Source organism: Oreochromis niloticus, linkage group LG13, assembly GCF_001858045.2.
Source record: "Oreochromis niloticus isolate F11D_XX linkage group LG13, O_niloticus_UMD_NMBU, whole genome shotgun sequence".
NCBI classification, from domain to species: domain Eukaryota; kingdom Metazoa; phylum Chordata; class Actinopteri; order Cichliformes; family Cichlidae; genus Oreochromis; species Oreochromis niloticus.
The window spans coordinates 10949026-10965282 of record NC_031978.2 but is presented as its reverse complement, the minus strand read 5'-3'; the positions used below and the strand labels follow the sequence as shown (position 1 = coordinate 10965282).

At 39.2% G+C, this 16257-nt stretch overlaps 1 protein-coding gene across 5 annotated transcripts in view; it reads left to right on the top strand.

Annotated features, from left to right (window-relative positions):
- The window catches only part of camkmt (calmodulin-lysine N-methyltransferase), a 110827-nt gene extending 95609 nt beyond the window's left edge, over window positions 1-15218 (top strand). For all 5 annotated transcript variants that reach the window (XM_003438441.5, XM_005474345.2, XM_005474347.4 and 2 more), the window contains 2 exons: window positions 1530-1661; window positions 12397-15218. In XM_003438441.5, coding sequence (XP_003438489.1) covers window positions 1530-1661; window positions 12397-12495 — 231 coding nt within the window. In that variant the 3' untranslated portion in view covers window positions 12496-15218. The remainder of the gene's footprint in view (window positions 1-1529; window positions 1662-12396) is intronic.
- The last annotated feature ends 1039 nt before the right edge of the window (window positions 15219-16257 follow it).

Sequence of the window (16257 nt, the reverse complement as noted above, 5' to 3'; positions counted from 1 at the left end):
ATGTGGGTGCAGTGGGGAAAAAGTCCCATCTTGAATAATTTATAACCGGCCATCCACATACGTATTGTTAAAAATGTATTGTTAAAAATAATGACCAAATTTAAACACAACTATATTAAATTTTATCAACAAAAATTATTATGAGCTGACTGCTTTTTGCACAAGAAAGAGACTTGACTGATTTATGGCTAATCTCAGTGTCTTGAATAAGATTAGAATCAGTCCCATTTTACTGGATCTAGTGCTGAAATCTTCAAAACAAATACCTCAAAAAGCATCTTCATTGCTACGACCAGGGGTAAATACTAACCTGTTTCTTTTGCAGTTCTTGGTTAAACAACCTTCAAAAGTAAGATTTTTTAGTACCTCTTTTGCAAACAGCTGAGGTCATCAGAAACAGTGAGAGATTACAATATCAGCATTATATTCAACTGGTTTCCAGCAATGACTCGCGTTTCTTCAGCTGACGTTTTACACGGTGGCATAAGCAATTGCATTTGCAGCCTGAACACTCGTCTTGGTTGCAGTTGAATGGGGAAGCTGCTGTGGTCAAAAGCCGAATGCTGTCAAATGAGAGACGTGACATCTGGCCATTGTTGTACATCTGTGTGTTAAGTCTCTCTTCATGTGTCTCTCTCTTTAATCCAATGGAGATAATTCGGGGGCTAATATGATTTGAGTGTCGGCCATCAGACTGACGCTGCCACAACAAGCTTTGCCAAATATTTAATAATTTGCTAAGCTGATTAAACAATTAACAAAGCAATTAATTCTCCCATCTAATGGCACTAATTTGTTGTTTCTGACAAAGGTGGTCCATCCGGTGGGCTGGATCCTCTTAATCAGCTGATTAGTGTTGGGAGGAATTTTGTCTGTTTGTTTGCGTTTGCTCTGTTTTTTTGTGAGACAGGAGAAATGCTACTGGATATAAAGATGAAAAATCATCTGTCGGACTCACTGATCCTGCTGTTTTTGCTGCCTTTGTGTTCTTTAGCTTGTGTTGTGTCGTTGTACATTGTGCATTAGGTGTATTTGCTGTATGTGTGTGATTGTGTGAGCATCCCTCTTTGCGCTGTTTAATTAAAACAATAATAACATGATCAACATGAAATAAAACTGAAAGCTGAAGGATTTCAAAGAAACTTTGAACCTGTTGGTAATCCTCTTAGTATATGCAGGATGTCTGTTGTGCATGCGCACGCACAGACACACACACATGCTTTTCCTTCTCTGGCTTTTTCACACACAGACGCACCAACACACAATCACATACTCAAGTAGACAAATTCACACCTTTGCATTTCTGCTCACATTTTCTGGGTTTATTGGATTAGAAGAGCTTTGCCTTTCATTTTTTTAGTTTATCATCTAAAATGTACCATGAAAAAGACACACTAGCAATTACCTCTGTTTTCTCTTTGTGAAAGCTAAACAACAACTAAAGGTGTGATAGTACGTGTGAAGTACCCCAGAAATATACTCTTAATTTATTCACTGTCCAACTTTAGAAAAACTTGTTTTCTATCCAGGGCATGGCATTGGTGTTCGCTCCTCAGCGAGGGGAAACTCTAAGACTCTTCTGTCAACTGGCCCAGCAAGCTGGATTTTGCATCTCTCAACACCAGCAGTATGATGCTCAGGTCTGGGATGTCCACTTGAAGGTAAGAAACATGTCCAAAGGAAAAACAACATTTATTCAACATGAAGTAGAATTAATCACTGTTTTGCTAAAGATAGTGGTTCATACATATGGCAGAAGAACAGTGTGTTTGTAAATAGTTTATAAAAATGCATCAAAATGCATTTGAACATGTAGTATGAGATGCATTTTCAAGCACAGAAGCAGCATTGTCTGCAATAGTGGTATTCATAGCATACACTGTATATAAAAGACCAACCATGACATTGCCTATTGGTTTGCTATTCTAAAGCTTTTGTTTGAGCATTTTGTTTTCCCAAACTAGTCTACTTAACGAACTAGTAGAGAACACAAGAAGACTGATGAAATGGCAATAAAATGGAGACAGTCTGCTATCGCTTCGAATGAGGTCAAATTGGTTGTTATAATACAGTGATTAGCTGTGACAAATTGGAGAAAATTACAAATGTGTTTCCATCTACATATCGAAGAAATCACAATAAACTGAAATTCAGAATAACTACTTGTATTCCGTGAAAACAGATATTCAGGTGTTAGCAATCCATCTGTGTTCATCAATTAGACAGCAGTTATTTGGTAACCTTTACCAATCTGTCTGAGGTGACTAGTTGGTCACTGCAACAACTTGCAATAAAAATTAAGCTTCACTCCAACACTGTCTCCCACACACAATCACCAGGAACTAGAGCAGAGCGATATGACCAAAAATATTTATCACGATATACATTTGAAAAGTTGCGATAACGATATAACTGACGATATAATTGACACTAGACAAAATACTTTACAACTCCACAACTTTATTAGTGCAAAAAAAACCCATCAATGTATTTTCACTTAAACAAGCAGCTGTTTTTTATGTGCATTAAAGTTATATAAAAATTTAACAGTGCAAATGCAAATTCCTTGCTGACAGTTTAACCAAAAGGCATTTCCAGTGGAAATTGGCCGACATATCCTCACCATAACCATGTATAATATCCACAAAACTTAAAAAGAGGTTATACACACACAATACGGTAATATTATGTTGAAGCACAGTACGTATCACTCCGCGAGGCTCCTGCCTACGATAGCCGTAATGCTCCGACAATCCATCAAGCGGTACGGCTTCGTAGCTTAGCAAAGTCGTACTAAAACATTTGACAGAGTTTTGAGCGCCATGTACCACATAAAATCGTTTCGAGGTCAGTAAACACAACCAGAATTCATACATAAAGCACACGGGATTATAAGGGGCACTGTCGATTTTCAGAAAAATCAAAGGATTGATTTTAAGTGTGCCGTATTTTCTAAAAAACACGGTAATAACGACGGCCCGCTAGCATGCGCTACCAAAAATAGTGCTTTGTTGTGTATCTGACAGACGAAAGCTAAACCAGTTCCACACCACTGAAGTTGCAGCATTTTTACAAACCAATTCTGGTTCATCCGTTTCATTCAACGATCCGCTTTCGCCCTTCTCATTCTCCGTCGCCGCCATGCTTTTTCTGCCATGTGCGTATGAAAACAAAGGCACTGTGCATGCACGTTTTACCCATATTCTATCGCGATATTTCATTTTCTTATCGTTGCCTAACATTATACCGGTATTACCGTGAACGGTATATGGCCCAGCCCTTCCAGGAACCACTGATTTTTCCTAGTCACAATGAGGTTGCCGTCCTTTTTTTTCTACTCTGCGGTGGCCGAGCTATTAATGAAACCATACTTTACAAAATGAGCATGATGATATACCGATCAAGACTTGAAAGTGGTGATTGAGACCAAAAAACTAAATGTGCACAGAGCTAATAAGTTAGACTAGAAGTAGGGTCATTCTCTCAGAAATTCATACCTGATCACTGATCATTAGTGGTCATTAGAAGGAACAAGGGTTTTGCATTGGCTTAGCATTTCAGACCTGAAGGCTATGTCTATTTTTTATGTGCAGCCTAACAGGTACAAAATTGCATAAAAGTATAGATTTTATGTAGTTATAGCTTGCATTGAAAGCTGATATTATGTATTTGCGACAGCTGAATTGATTAAAATGAAAGCATATCTGGTTGAGAAACAGTTGAACTGATGGACTAAAATGTTCTCTGTGTAGACACTTGACTACACTATGTTTGATTCAAGAAGAAAATAAAAGTGTTGTTTCGTTTTTTTAAGACTTTGCCTTACTATCATCATTACATCTGTGAAGTTCTCTAAAGAAAATCTGCAGTTCTCATTCTGAGCAAAAATATATTTGGTTAATTCATTGAACTGAAATGAACTTGAAAGAAAACTGAGTTAAACTGTTTCATTTCTCTCTCAAAATTGTGCAGAATCTTTTGCTAGTTGAAAAAGAAAGCAGCACCAATCCGGGTTGTGTAATGTGCTCTCAGCTTTAATAAAGACCAGCAGATTAGCCTGTTGTTTGATGTTTAGAGACACACCAGAGCAAAAACAAGCTGCTTTAACTTGGCACAGTGACAATGAGAAAGGGAAGGAGAGAAAAGGAGAGTGAAAAAGAGAAAAGGGCCGACAGAAAGCACATGAGTAGGCTGTGTTAAAAGAAGTGGTGTCCAGCTGTTAACTCCATTACACACACAGCTACAGAAGAACAGGACAGCGAGGAGTGGGCTAAATTGGTGCGCACACATTCACCTACGCTGGTGGGAGAATTGGACAGACTGGCCATTAAAGTGCCTGTTAAAGTGGCCTGAACCTCAGCAAGGAATATTTCACTCCTTTTTTCTGTCTCGATCTTTGCTGTTGGTCCTTGACTAACTTTAATTTTGATATCTGAGTGACTCTGGAGCCTTTTAAACCGCATTTAGGATAAGCACTCATTTAGAGAAGGGACTGACTCAACATTTTACAATTACATGGCATAATGTCACAATCCACATCTGAGAAAGTAAAGTTCACCACCGTACCTTTGATCATATCACTCCAGCCAATTAAAATTTTGGTGTCTGTTACTGGCTGGTGCCCTTTAAAACTTGAAACTGTACACAACTAATTAGAACTAGCAAGCACTTATTTTTTTTAAAGATATTAATGTATAATATGATTTTGTATAGTTCTGGTGGTTCTACTCTCAGGTGGAGTAGGAATAGCTAAAGTTATAAAAAAAATTAACAAAATTATAGTAAAAAAGTGAGGAGTGGGAAAGAAACAAGCAGGGAGAGAGGGATGGATTCAAAGGGACAGACAGGAAGAAATGAGTAACTTTGGTTGGATTTCAGTGGGTGCTGTCTTACACCGAATACAGAATTTAAAGAGATAAGATTCCTTTTTTTTGTATAAAACCTCAACTGGTCAAGAAAACTGCAAAGTGAAACAGTGGTTGGCGACCAAAATAATTTCAATCATGTGCAAAGAACTTGGAGTCTTGTTGCCTAGATATCAGGTCTGCGACCACTCACAATCACTTTCTGCCTTTAGAGCAACTTTAATGCATCATTAAGGCAATTAGTTTGCAACCGAATGGACTCGAGTTGGTAATTACATGCATACCATCAGTTTGTGATAATATGGTGATTAACTGTAATAAATTGCTAAAAACTGGAAATATGGGGGAGCACTCATGAGCCATTTATAGTGTAGTCGTGTTTTCACGTGGCTCTACTAGCCAGGTATTCAGTTCACTATTTTAAATGGCTCGCTGCATTTTTGACTTGTTCCACTTCTCATAGATTTGAAACTTCCTCTACAAATAGTAATTTAGTTGCTTATTAGTGGCGATTTAACTGCACAATGATGTAGATGCTCAGCAACTCTACTTGTATGTAGGAATATAACCAGTTTGCAACCAGCTGAGTCGAGGCTCTTTCAGAGAGATCCTGCAGACGAATTGTGATCAGTGCAGACTGACTCAGATTGATTACAAGATGTTGACAATCTGTGTGCATTTATAAATTAGACAGCAATTATTTGCAAACGTTAACCAATCTGCAGTCAGTCTGAGTTGGGCCACAGTTATTTGAAGACACGTTGCCTCCCTTCAGGCAACCTCTGCACCATGACCCTCTGTACCACCAGCTGATTGCAGCAACTACTTGCAATTGTGTCCGACAGCAAAAAAGTCAACGCAACCACCTTTTTTCCCTCTCTAGTCACAAGGTGGTTGATATCCTGTTTTCGCTCTTGTATGTCTCTGAGACACCAGTGTGTGCACACTGTTAATAGTAACATTTTTAAATGTGCTTTTTCCTCTTTTCTTTGGAATCCAAGAGGACTGTCTGAACATTCAGGTCACTCTTGAAATACACACGTATTGCTACGTGATATGCATACATTAGTACACTGTCACACACGCACACGAACACAGCAGGGTCAGGAGCTGTGTTTGGATATCAGGGCAACTTGAAGTGCCCCCCTCACATCTGAAGGTGATTAAGTCTCCCCTGCTTATCTTCTGATGAACACTCAGAACAACCCCTGTGTGGATTGACTGACCATTCCAGACACACACACACACACACACACACACACACACACACACACACACACACACACACACACACACACACACACTCACTAAGAAACAAGCTATATCACTATCCCACACAGACCAGACATCACTCAGACAGCACATTGGCTAGACATTACACACAAACACACGCTCCACACGATGATGATGATATCACTGCGAAACATACACTACCTCTACACACACACACACACACACACACACACACACACACACACACGAATGAACAGCTGCTACTCATTTGCACTACAGATTACTCCTGCTATATTTGTTTTCAGTGATTGGTTTAGAAGAGAAGAAAAATGCATATCACAGCTAACGGTGAACCACACAGTATGGATTTTCTTTCAGTTTCTTTCAAAGACATATCCACCAGATGGACGTTGATAAATTTAGAGGTGAAACTAGTATAGACAACTCCAGTTTTTAATGCTTCTATTGTGCTTCTGTTCAATTTTGTTTATTTTTTTTGTTATATGATCATATTTTTCACTGGAACAACTGGAACAAACAAAATAAAGGACACTCTTTCACTGCGAAGTGTATTGTAAATCTTTTTTTTTTTTGTCCAGAATAAGCATGTGGCTTTTTATAGTTGGTGCTGAAGTCTGCTTCATGAAAGTAACATATTACATATAACCTTTTACAAAAGTAATGGATTACATTACTTATTTACTTCCTGTAGAAAGTAATTTGTTGCATTACTCCTTATATTTATTTTTTGCCCAAGAGACATTATCAGATTTTTATCAGTTAACGATAAAAGCCTGGTGCTACAATACCAGTGTCTCCCCCACCAAGTAATTTGTAGCTCTAATGTGGTTACTGTAATATTTAACTGTTTTACAGAAAAATGTAATATGATTATCATATTGAAAATAATAAAAATGGAAATATAATAAAAAAAGAAAAACAAAACCTTCACTTACTTATTTTGTTCATTTTGAAGTACAAAATGAATGCAATTTTCGCTATTTCCAACACACGAGCTGGTGCAGTTAGGTCATTTGTTGGACAAAGACACACTTTTTTGCTTCTGTATGCCACCACAGATTTTAAATTTTAAAAAAAAAACTTTCAGCTTTAATTTCAGGGGTTTTACTAACATTTTGTATTAGCTGTTTAACATTTTGAACCATTCTTATAAAGAGTCCCTTCTCAAAAGAGTCTCAAAAGTAATTGGGCCAGGTGAGGCCTATTCACATGAAGCAGACATAATATCTAATTAAGCATATTGATTGAAAGCATTGACATGTTTAAAATAACTTTCCACTATATTTTAAATATGAGACTGAAGAGATGACAGTGCAAGTGGGAGAGCGCATCATTAAGCTGAAAGAAAAAAAAAACATTCATGAAGACAGAATTATTTCCTTGGTTTATAAAAACAACTTCAAAACATCTAACCAAGATAATAACAGTCTTGAGGAGGTAGGAGTATATTTATCAGGGTCTACATTTAAGAGATGCCTTCATGACACCTTCACTGGGAGTTTACAGCAAAGTGCAAACTGCTGGTTACACTCAAGAACAAGAAGGTTTAGAATACATCTAACATCCTTCCTTTCTAAAAAGAGTCCTTAAACAGATGAAACCAAGATTAAATTGTACCAGAACCATTAAAAAGAGAAAAGTAAGGAGAAGGAAACAATTCATTATTGAAACCATACAAACATGATCTCTCAACCATGCTGAAGGCAATGCAATGGCATGGGCATGTATGGCTGGCAATGGAATCAGATTAGTAGTTTTTGGTGATGATGTGACTGTTGATAGAAGTAGCAGGGTGAATTCAAAAGTATATCAAACCAACAGAATATGCTCTTCAGTTACTAAAGACAAAACTGAAGGCATGAAAGACACGTAAACAACTGAAGGTGGCTGCAGTAAAGGCCTAGCACAGCATCTCAGGAAGGAAATTCAGCATTTGATGATGTCTAGGCTTCAAGTAGTAATTGCCTGAAGTCTAAAACCTTTTGCTTTTCACCTAAGAATTAACAACGATCCATACGGGCACTGCTATAGCCCACCTCACTGACGCACTTGACCATTTCTTGCATATCATTCCACTTTGTTCTTTCTTGCTTCATTGGCTTTATAAATCTGATGGGAAAATGTGTATTAATATTAGGTATTAGTCGAAATTTGGACAGAGATTTAAATAAATGACAAGTTGGCAGCACACTAAAGTCAAAGTCCAAACTTACTGAAACCAAACAGTTTTAAGACAGTAACATAATGTAAGTATAATTCCTAATTATATTTCGATCATTTTGGTGCTTTGAGTTGAGTCATAAGCTTCTCCATCTGGCACAGATGCTGTTAAGCATGTACTCCCAGTAGCTATGAATATTCTGTCCTTCCTCTCTGTGCCAGGTTCGGCACTTGTCAGATTTTGTTTGGAATATACTGCCAGTTGTAATGTTTGCTTTGCATGTGTTTGTGTGAAGAGAAAGAGCAGGGAGGGTTTTTTTTAGCAATTCTTTACAAACCTTCTCCAGACCCCCAGCTCGCTACTCTGCAGTTTTCCAAACATGCACACACTTTCACCCTCTGACACAAACACACTCAAGGGACTGCTGACAGCAGGCAGGCAAGCAGGCAGGCAGGCCCGTTGTGCATTGGTAGTGTTTCTTAAGATCTGTGTGTGTTTGTGCACGTGTGTATGTGTTAAAGTGTAAGGTGTGTGCTAGGACAGGCAGACAGGGCTAGCTGCGTTATCCTCTTATCCCCACTGTTGTGGAATAGAGAGGCAAGCAGCTGGAGGGACTGCAAGCAGACTGATAATGCCAGCACTATTTTCTAACCCGCCATCTTAATCTTGTTACTCAAATGGTTGTGAAGAGAGAGTCATGAATTTTAATTTCTCTCGTACACACATACGCACACACACACACACACACACACACACACACAAAGAGAGAGGGTGTGTGCATATGTGTACATCCCCCGTCTCCCTCACATGCATAAATAGTATCCCCACTGTGTCCGTGGACTTGCACTCTCTTCCCTGCCTCTTTTTTCGGGGTCTCTGTTTTTCTCTTCCTCCTCTCGCCCCCTCAGCTGCCTGACTTAACCCCCCCCCCCCCATCTCCGACATATCTTTCTTCACCCTTCTCCGGTCTCCCTCCCTCTGTTCCCCTCTATCTTCCCATTTCCTACATCACGACCCACTTCTCTATTTATTCAAGCCTGTCCTTCTATCCCTTCTTCAACTCATCTCTCCATCCACCCAATCCCTCATTCTCTGTTTCCTAATCCTGCTGAGAGAGACCCCAGACATCCGGTTCATCCCTTCCTCCCTTGTCTCAGAGCCCCCTCCTTCCTCTTATTCCACCTTGTTCACTGTTTTTTGGTCTGCACAAGCAGGGCAAGAATAAAGGGGAAAAAAAGAAAGAGGGAGGCAGAAGCTGGGCCGAAAGTGGCAATAAAATAAATGACTTGCACCTTGGAAAGAAAATAATAAAGAAAAAAAGATTTCAGGGAAGGTGGGGTGGGGGGTCGAGTTGAGAGCCGATTTAGCCAGCCACCCATGAAGCTGATTAGGCGGCCTGCGATCAGGAGGAACAGCTTTGCTTGTTAAACTTTTCACCTCTGCGAGCTCTCAGCCCTCACCGTGTTAAGCCCCCCCCCCTCCTTCTTCTCGATCCCTCCATCCTTCCCTCTCTATCCCTCCATCCCTCAATCTATCGCTTCCCTGTTCCTTCTGCCTGGTAGAATTTGAATGTGAATGCTGGTTGTAGTCCCCATAGCAGGCTTAGCAGAGGGGGCAGGCAGCTGCCCCTCCAAGCCCAACCACCCCCTGGGTCGTCTGCTTTCGGTCTCCCTGCCACCCTCTCTCTCACTGACTCTCTCTCTTCAAGGGTCACAGGTTGAATGACGGGCCAGTGCCTGGAGGGATGGCTACAGGAAGATAACACATATAAAGGGAGGGAGAAAAGGGAGGGACCAAAGGAGAGAGTGGGGGGCAGGCTGGAGCCGATTGTTCATCTTCAACAAAAAGAAGTGAAATTTGGAAAAAGAAGCACGAGAAGAGATGATATTGAGTTAGCATCGCATATTTTATAAGTCAAGGTGCGGGAATGACGTGTGATGAGAGAGGTGTGCCAAAGAAGCCATTAAAGTGACACCAACGTCTCCTGCAGGATATATACAAGAGCACCTCTTAGTCAAATTCTATTCCTCTGTACAGCTGACATGGATGTCTAACAAAGACCAACGAATCAGCACTAAACACTTTTTCTGTGATGAGATATGAGAAGAAAAAAAACAGTTTAAAAACACTAAGTCAAAAAGCTACAAGGAATGTGTGCTTGCACATATTTTAACCTTAAACGTACTGCATTGTTTATAGCAGCGGAAAGCTGGCAGGTTATCGTGTCAGTCTAAAATCAGATGACTAAATCAGATGGCCTGTAGGGACTCAAATTTCACAGCAACCTTCTTCAGAGCAGAAGTCAAAAAATCTCCTTTAGACATTGTTTTTTAAAAATATGGATTTACAGTTGTGATATGGAGAAAACCCTTACCCAACCACTGCAACGTAGGTTCGATTCTGCTGTGGGCCCATTGTTTAATATCGTCCTTGCTATGCCTTCCTCCTGACTCTTTCTAACTATCACTATCACATAATAATGCAAAATGTTATGAATAAAACAACCTCATGGCTTTAAAGCATTGGGTCAAATTAATTATATTTTTTTTAGGTTTCAAATGTGATTTTTCAATGTTGGAAAAAATTGAATTAACCCCCCCAAACCACAGGATCATGATTTTCACGAGTGCTACAAAATGGCTTAATTTGGCGGAAGAACAGCACATAATCAGTATTTGAGTTTGCGATGTAAGTAGGCTTGGGTTATTTTCAGAGCACTTACGTGCAACTGACGGGAACGAATCTGAGGTCAGTCTCAGTTTTTGCTTGTTATGAAGAGTCCTTTTCACACAGTTCTCGACTATCCTGTTCTCACCCCGTACACACAGACAGGCACACACATAGACAGTCACACACTCTCACATGAGCAGACCCACTAAACTCACTTTCATAAGCCTCTGATCATTTGGCCAGACACTAAGTGAGCTGATTAGCTGGTGCATGCCCAAACTGCCAAGTCTGCTTAAAAGGGCACTGAGTGGGCACCACGGGGGCACCCCACAAGGCTGTGTGTGAGTGAGAGTGTATGTATGTGTAGGGGGTATTCATATTAGAGTTGGAACAGTTTGTCAGTTAATAGATAGATTATCCTTTATGCACAAATGACCGACTCCAGAATATTAGCATCAGATTGAAGAAGAAATGTTATTTCAATTACTTTGAATATGACATGGGTTTTTTTTACCACATGGGCTAGTCTGAGTACGGGGATTTTCCTCACAACAATCTCTAGGGTTTACAGAGAATCACCCACAAAAGAAAAAATATCCTGTGGCCGTTTCTCTGAGCGAAAATGTCCTCTTGATGTGAGGTGTCAAAGGGCAGTCTGCTTCAAGCTTATAGAAAAGTAACAGCAATTCAAATAACCACTCGTTACAACCAAGGTATGCAGAAGAGCATCTTTGAACACACAGCTGGAGGCAGATGGGCTACAGCAGCAGAAGACCACACCAGGTGCCCCTCCTGTCAGCTATGAACAGGAAACCAAGGCTAAAATTTACAAATACAGCAAAATTAAACATTAGAAGTTTGGAAAAACATTGCCTGGTTCGGACGGTAGGGTCACAATTTGGCCTAAACAATATGAAAGCATGGTTTGTAGAAACGGTTCAGGCTGGTGATTTTGTAATTTTCTTGAGACACTTTGGGCCCCAACTGAGTATCATTTAAATGCCACAGACCACAGTGTGCAAATCTTCTGATGGCTGCTTGAACGTCACAAAGATCATATCAATTCAAACTGTTTTTTCAATATGTCAATGAGTTCATCTGATCTCAGTCTAGTACAGTGCCTTTGTGATGTTATTATTATTATTGTTATTATTATTTGTAGCAAGTTATATCTATATACATTCTATATACATTAAGAATGTATATAGGTGTTTTTAAGGTGTTTTTATTTCCTGTTACCTTTCCATGTATGTGTCTCATATAAAATGTTTAGTATTTGAATTTATGTATACATTTCATTAATATAGTCAGTCTTTTCTTTTCTTTTCTTTTCTTTAACACATTGGTGTCAGAAATGAAACAGAATCCTGAATGAATATCTAATAAGAATTTCTGTAAGGTTTTTGGCCTGTTTATTTATTGTTTTCTATGTTTTGTGTTTTTCAGATGCTGAGGGAGGGAAAAGAAGTATATGACGAGAATATCCACTATCCTCACCTAATCACATTGACCAAAGAACCTCAACCTGTCAGCCCCACTCAGTAATACAGAACAAGTGAGCCTTTAACAGTATACAGTTCCTTTGTATCACTTGCTAGATATTTTAATTTAGCATCAAAAAGCTACTGTCCATCTAAAAATAGTCTCTCACCAGCCATCCCTTTAACCAGGTGGCCTGCCTTTCTTGTAATTGGCCAAACATCTAAGCTCTAGTCAGCCTGTTGATCATCCCTTTTCTTAATCTTTCATCCAAGAAAGTGGATCATATTGCCAAACTGTCATCTGGCCAACCAGGTAACCTTTGAGTACTGTGTCAGACCTTCAGTGACCTTCACTGCTATTAACCTGTCATCATCATAGCTGTTGAGCCAGTTAGTTGCTTAGTCAGTTAACCAGCTATTCAATCAGTCAGTTGCACTGACATTTTCTCCATCGTTCCTCATACAGGTGGCAGTTGTTCAGTCAGTTGCCCTGATTAAACTTAGTCAGCATTAATCCATGCCACTGTGTTTCTGGCCTCAGCATGGAGGCCTGCTTTACTTCATTAAGTGTCACAGGCTGTGGAGTAGCTCACAGCTTCCTCTGTTTCCTGTTTTAATGTCTTTAAATGCAACTCATCCATCCCAGTCGGAGGTCAATATTAGGGTCAATATTAAGAATTTATTTTCTACATTACTTAGAACAGTACATTTGCATATTATGCACGTTCAGACTAAGGAGCTACAGATTGGATTTGATACAACAATATTGCATCTTCAAAGTTCTGTTGATGTTATGATCTGTGTTTTAACTGTACAACAGTTGTTAAAAAAAATCAAAATGCTGTTGATGAAATTATTAATCAGACTTACTTGTCATCCTCAGCTGCATATTTTCAGCTGGCTGCACTCAAAACAGTTACTGACAGTGCAATGATATGAAACATCTAATACCAAAAATGGCACAAATATCTTAAAAATGTCCTAAAAATGAAACATCTGACTGACAACAACCTGTTCACATGGCAGCTTTTAAAAGCTGCTGGTTTGAACCTTCAGGACTTGTGTGTGTATCTAAAGAGAGAAGAAATACATACACAAATAATGACATCACCATTTGCATTTATTGACAAGTGACCCTGAAACTGTGGAATCAATAAATGATATTAGTATTTTTTGTGAAGTAGATTTATTAATTATCCCTCAATTTCCACTAAGTAAAGACAATCTGCTGCTATTACTAACTGGCATGTCCACCATGCTCTGTGACTGCAGCACCTTGATCTAAAGTCATGCCAGCCAGGAGCAGCTTAGATCTCTCAATGTGACATTGCTGTATGTAAACGCCTATGATTTATTGAGCGCATTCCTTTTATTAAACAGTAGGCCTATTTGTTGATTAAGTTTTTCTTATGTGCAACAAAAATATTTTACCATTTCAGTAATCAGAAAAGGGGTTGTTTCTTTTCTTTCCTTCCCTGTGCCACAAATACAGAAGACCCAAAGATATATTTTTTAGTTTGCATGTGACTAGAATACGAGAACAGGAACACAGCTCAGTGATTTTAATGATGATGATGATTTTAAATTAAAAAACTTTGTGGAATCATCCCTCAAATTCAATACGATAATAATACGATAACTGCTTTTACTTCTGCTGCTTACTGCATTTTTTTCTGTCAGCTGCTCTACTCAGGTCTTTTCTCACGCATTCACCTGTTTCTGTTGACGTTACAAAAAAACAGCAAGTGCCAGTGGGTCACTCAAATCTAAAGCTGTACCTTACACTGGGAGGAGGTTTTCATAATTCACTGTGATTCATTACCTTATACAGCAGCCAAGAAGCTATGCAGAATCTCCTGGTCGCCAGTGTTTACATTGTTCATATTATAAAAGAATTCGCTGGTAGAGAATGCCAGTTTATTAGGGGTTTTGGGTGGTTTCAATTATTCAAAACTGTTTCCAGTGCAAAGATTTGAAAGGTTGTTTAGTAATTTTATCTTTTTTCTGTAATGCAGTTTACTGTGTATGTCAGATATATGTAGGATAACATAGATGTCCTCACAACTGATACTGAATATAGTGTTTTCATCACTGTCTAGTGTGACATTACCAGTTCGGTATTAGGCATCACTGTTTACTGTGGCCTCTCTGCTACTGTGCTGCTTCTTTCCAAATCATTGCCTGTGTTACTGGCAAAATCTTCTCCTGTGACGCCTTCAAATATGAACACACCGTCAGTTCTGTATTTATGATACTAATGCTTAGACTTACCACTTCTCACTGTGACAACAGACATTCAAGAAACTGCTGACAGGTGGCATTATTCTGGTTTTGCTGCCTAATATCACAAATATGGAGAAATCCTTAAAAAATGTTAATTTGCAGGCCACGTCCACAGTACTTTGTGAGAGTGTAAGGTTGGTTTTCGTTTTTTCCATTGATCTTTTTCTACATGTCTTTTTACAGCCACCAGAAATAGAAATACAATAAAAAACACAGTTTGAATAAAATTGAGATGTGGCTTGCTGTACAGAGGCTCATGTTATTGGTGTAGAAGACTAGCTTTAAGCGTTTTTTTAATTGATTTTTTTGATTGCATAATATTCAGATAAAATGTCAGATATATCAATAAAAATTTAATGACTTTTACGTATGTGGACATAGCCTCATGTAAAGAGTTTCTCCATTCAGTATTTTCCTTCTGCTTTAGTGTAATTTTATGAGTGGGTGTTTTTTTTTCTTTTCTTTTTTGTGGACAAATAAAGATAAACACATTTGCTTCGAAAATGCTGACTTTTTCTCTTTAATTTGTCAATTTAAAAAATATGCTGTACCAGTATATCATGTATTAAATGCTTCCAGTACTGTTTTATCCATTACAAAACAAATTTACTTTTAAAATGTCAATGCAACAAAAACCAAGAAAACAATTACAAAAACACAGTTTATCCTTCTTAGATAGATTTTATTAGATGGGATATATTTGGTATTTTTCCTGAATAAATGGTCAATATAGAAAATTTGTGTCTCACTATTAAAATTTAGACTTAAATGTTCGCAAATGTACTAAGTTTTCTCCAGGCCCAGATCATCTGTGGACTGTGTTTGAAACACAATGGCCTCCTGCAGGCTAAGCTGGCTGCAGACAAGGTAACACACACATACACACATATGCGCTCACACACATGCACACATATCAAGCCCAGTCAACAGTCTTCCCCTCCACAGGAAGAAAAGAGAGAGGGATAAAGGAGGGAGGGAAGGGAGTACACAGCAGCTAATCCTGCAGGCTCACTCTTCTGTTTATCTGTCAGAAGAAGGGGGGGAGAGTTTGTAGAAAGGGGGGCAACCAGTGAGGCCTCCTGATCTGTCTTTTGATATTTTAAAGAGGTCTGTTCTCTCCTCCCCAACATTCTGCTGGAGAGGCGGAGAGGAGAGATAGAAAGACACTACAGACAGCGGCAGAGAGGGAAAGGCAAAGGCTGGAAAAAGACAAAAAGGCAGAGGAGGAGGAGGAAAACGAGAAATGGGACAAGATACGCTGAATGGCAGGGAGCAAAGGCAGAGTGAAACAGCTGGAAATGAGGTGAAACTAGATCGAAACAGCAGGGAAAAGCTTCGGCCTTGAAAGAAAAGGGAAGTTGACTGAGAGACTGAGATTGACCGGCCAAGTGAGTGATCGAACAGAGAAAAAGAGCGCGACAGAGTGCTCCCAGCTCGACACAAGGGCCCCATTAACTTGACCACTTGCCCTTTGCACACAAAGGCAGGGCCAGCCCACTGCCCCTCCCACCCAATTATCCACGATTAGGCTCAGTGCACTGTG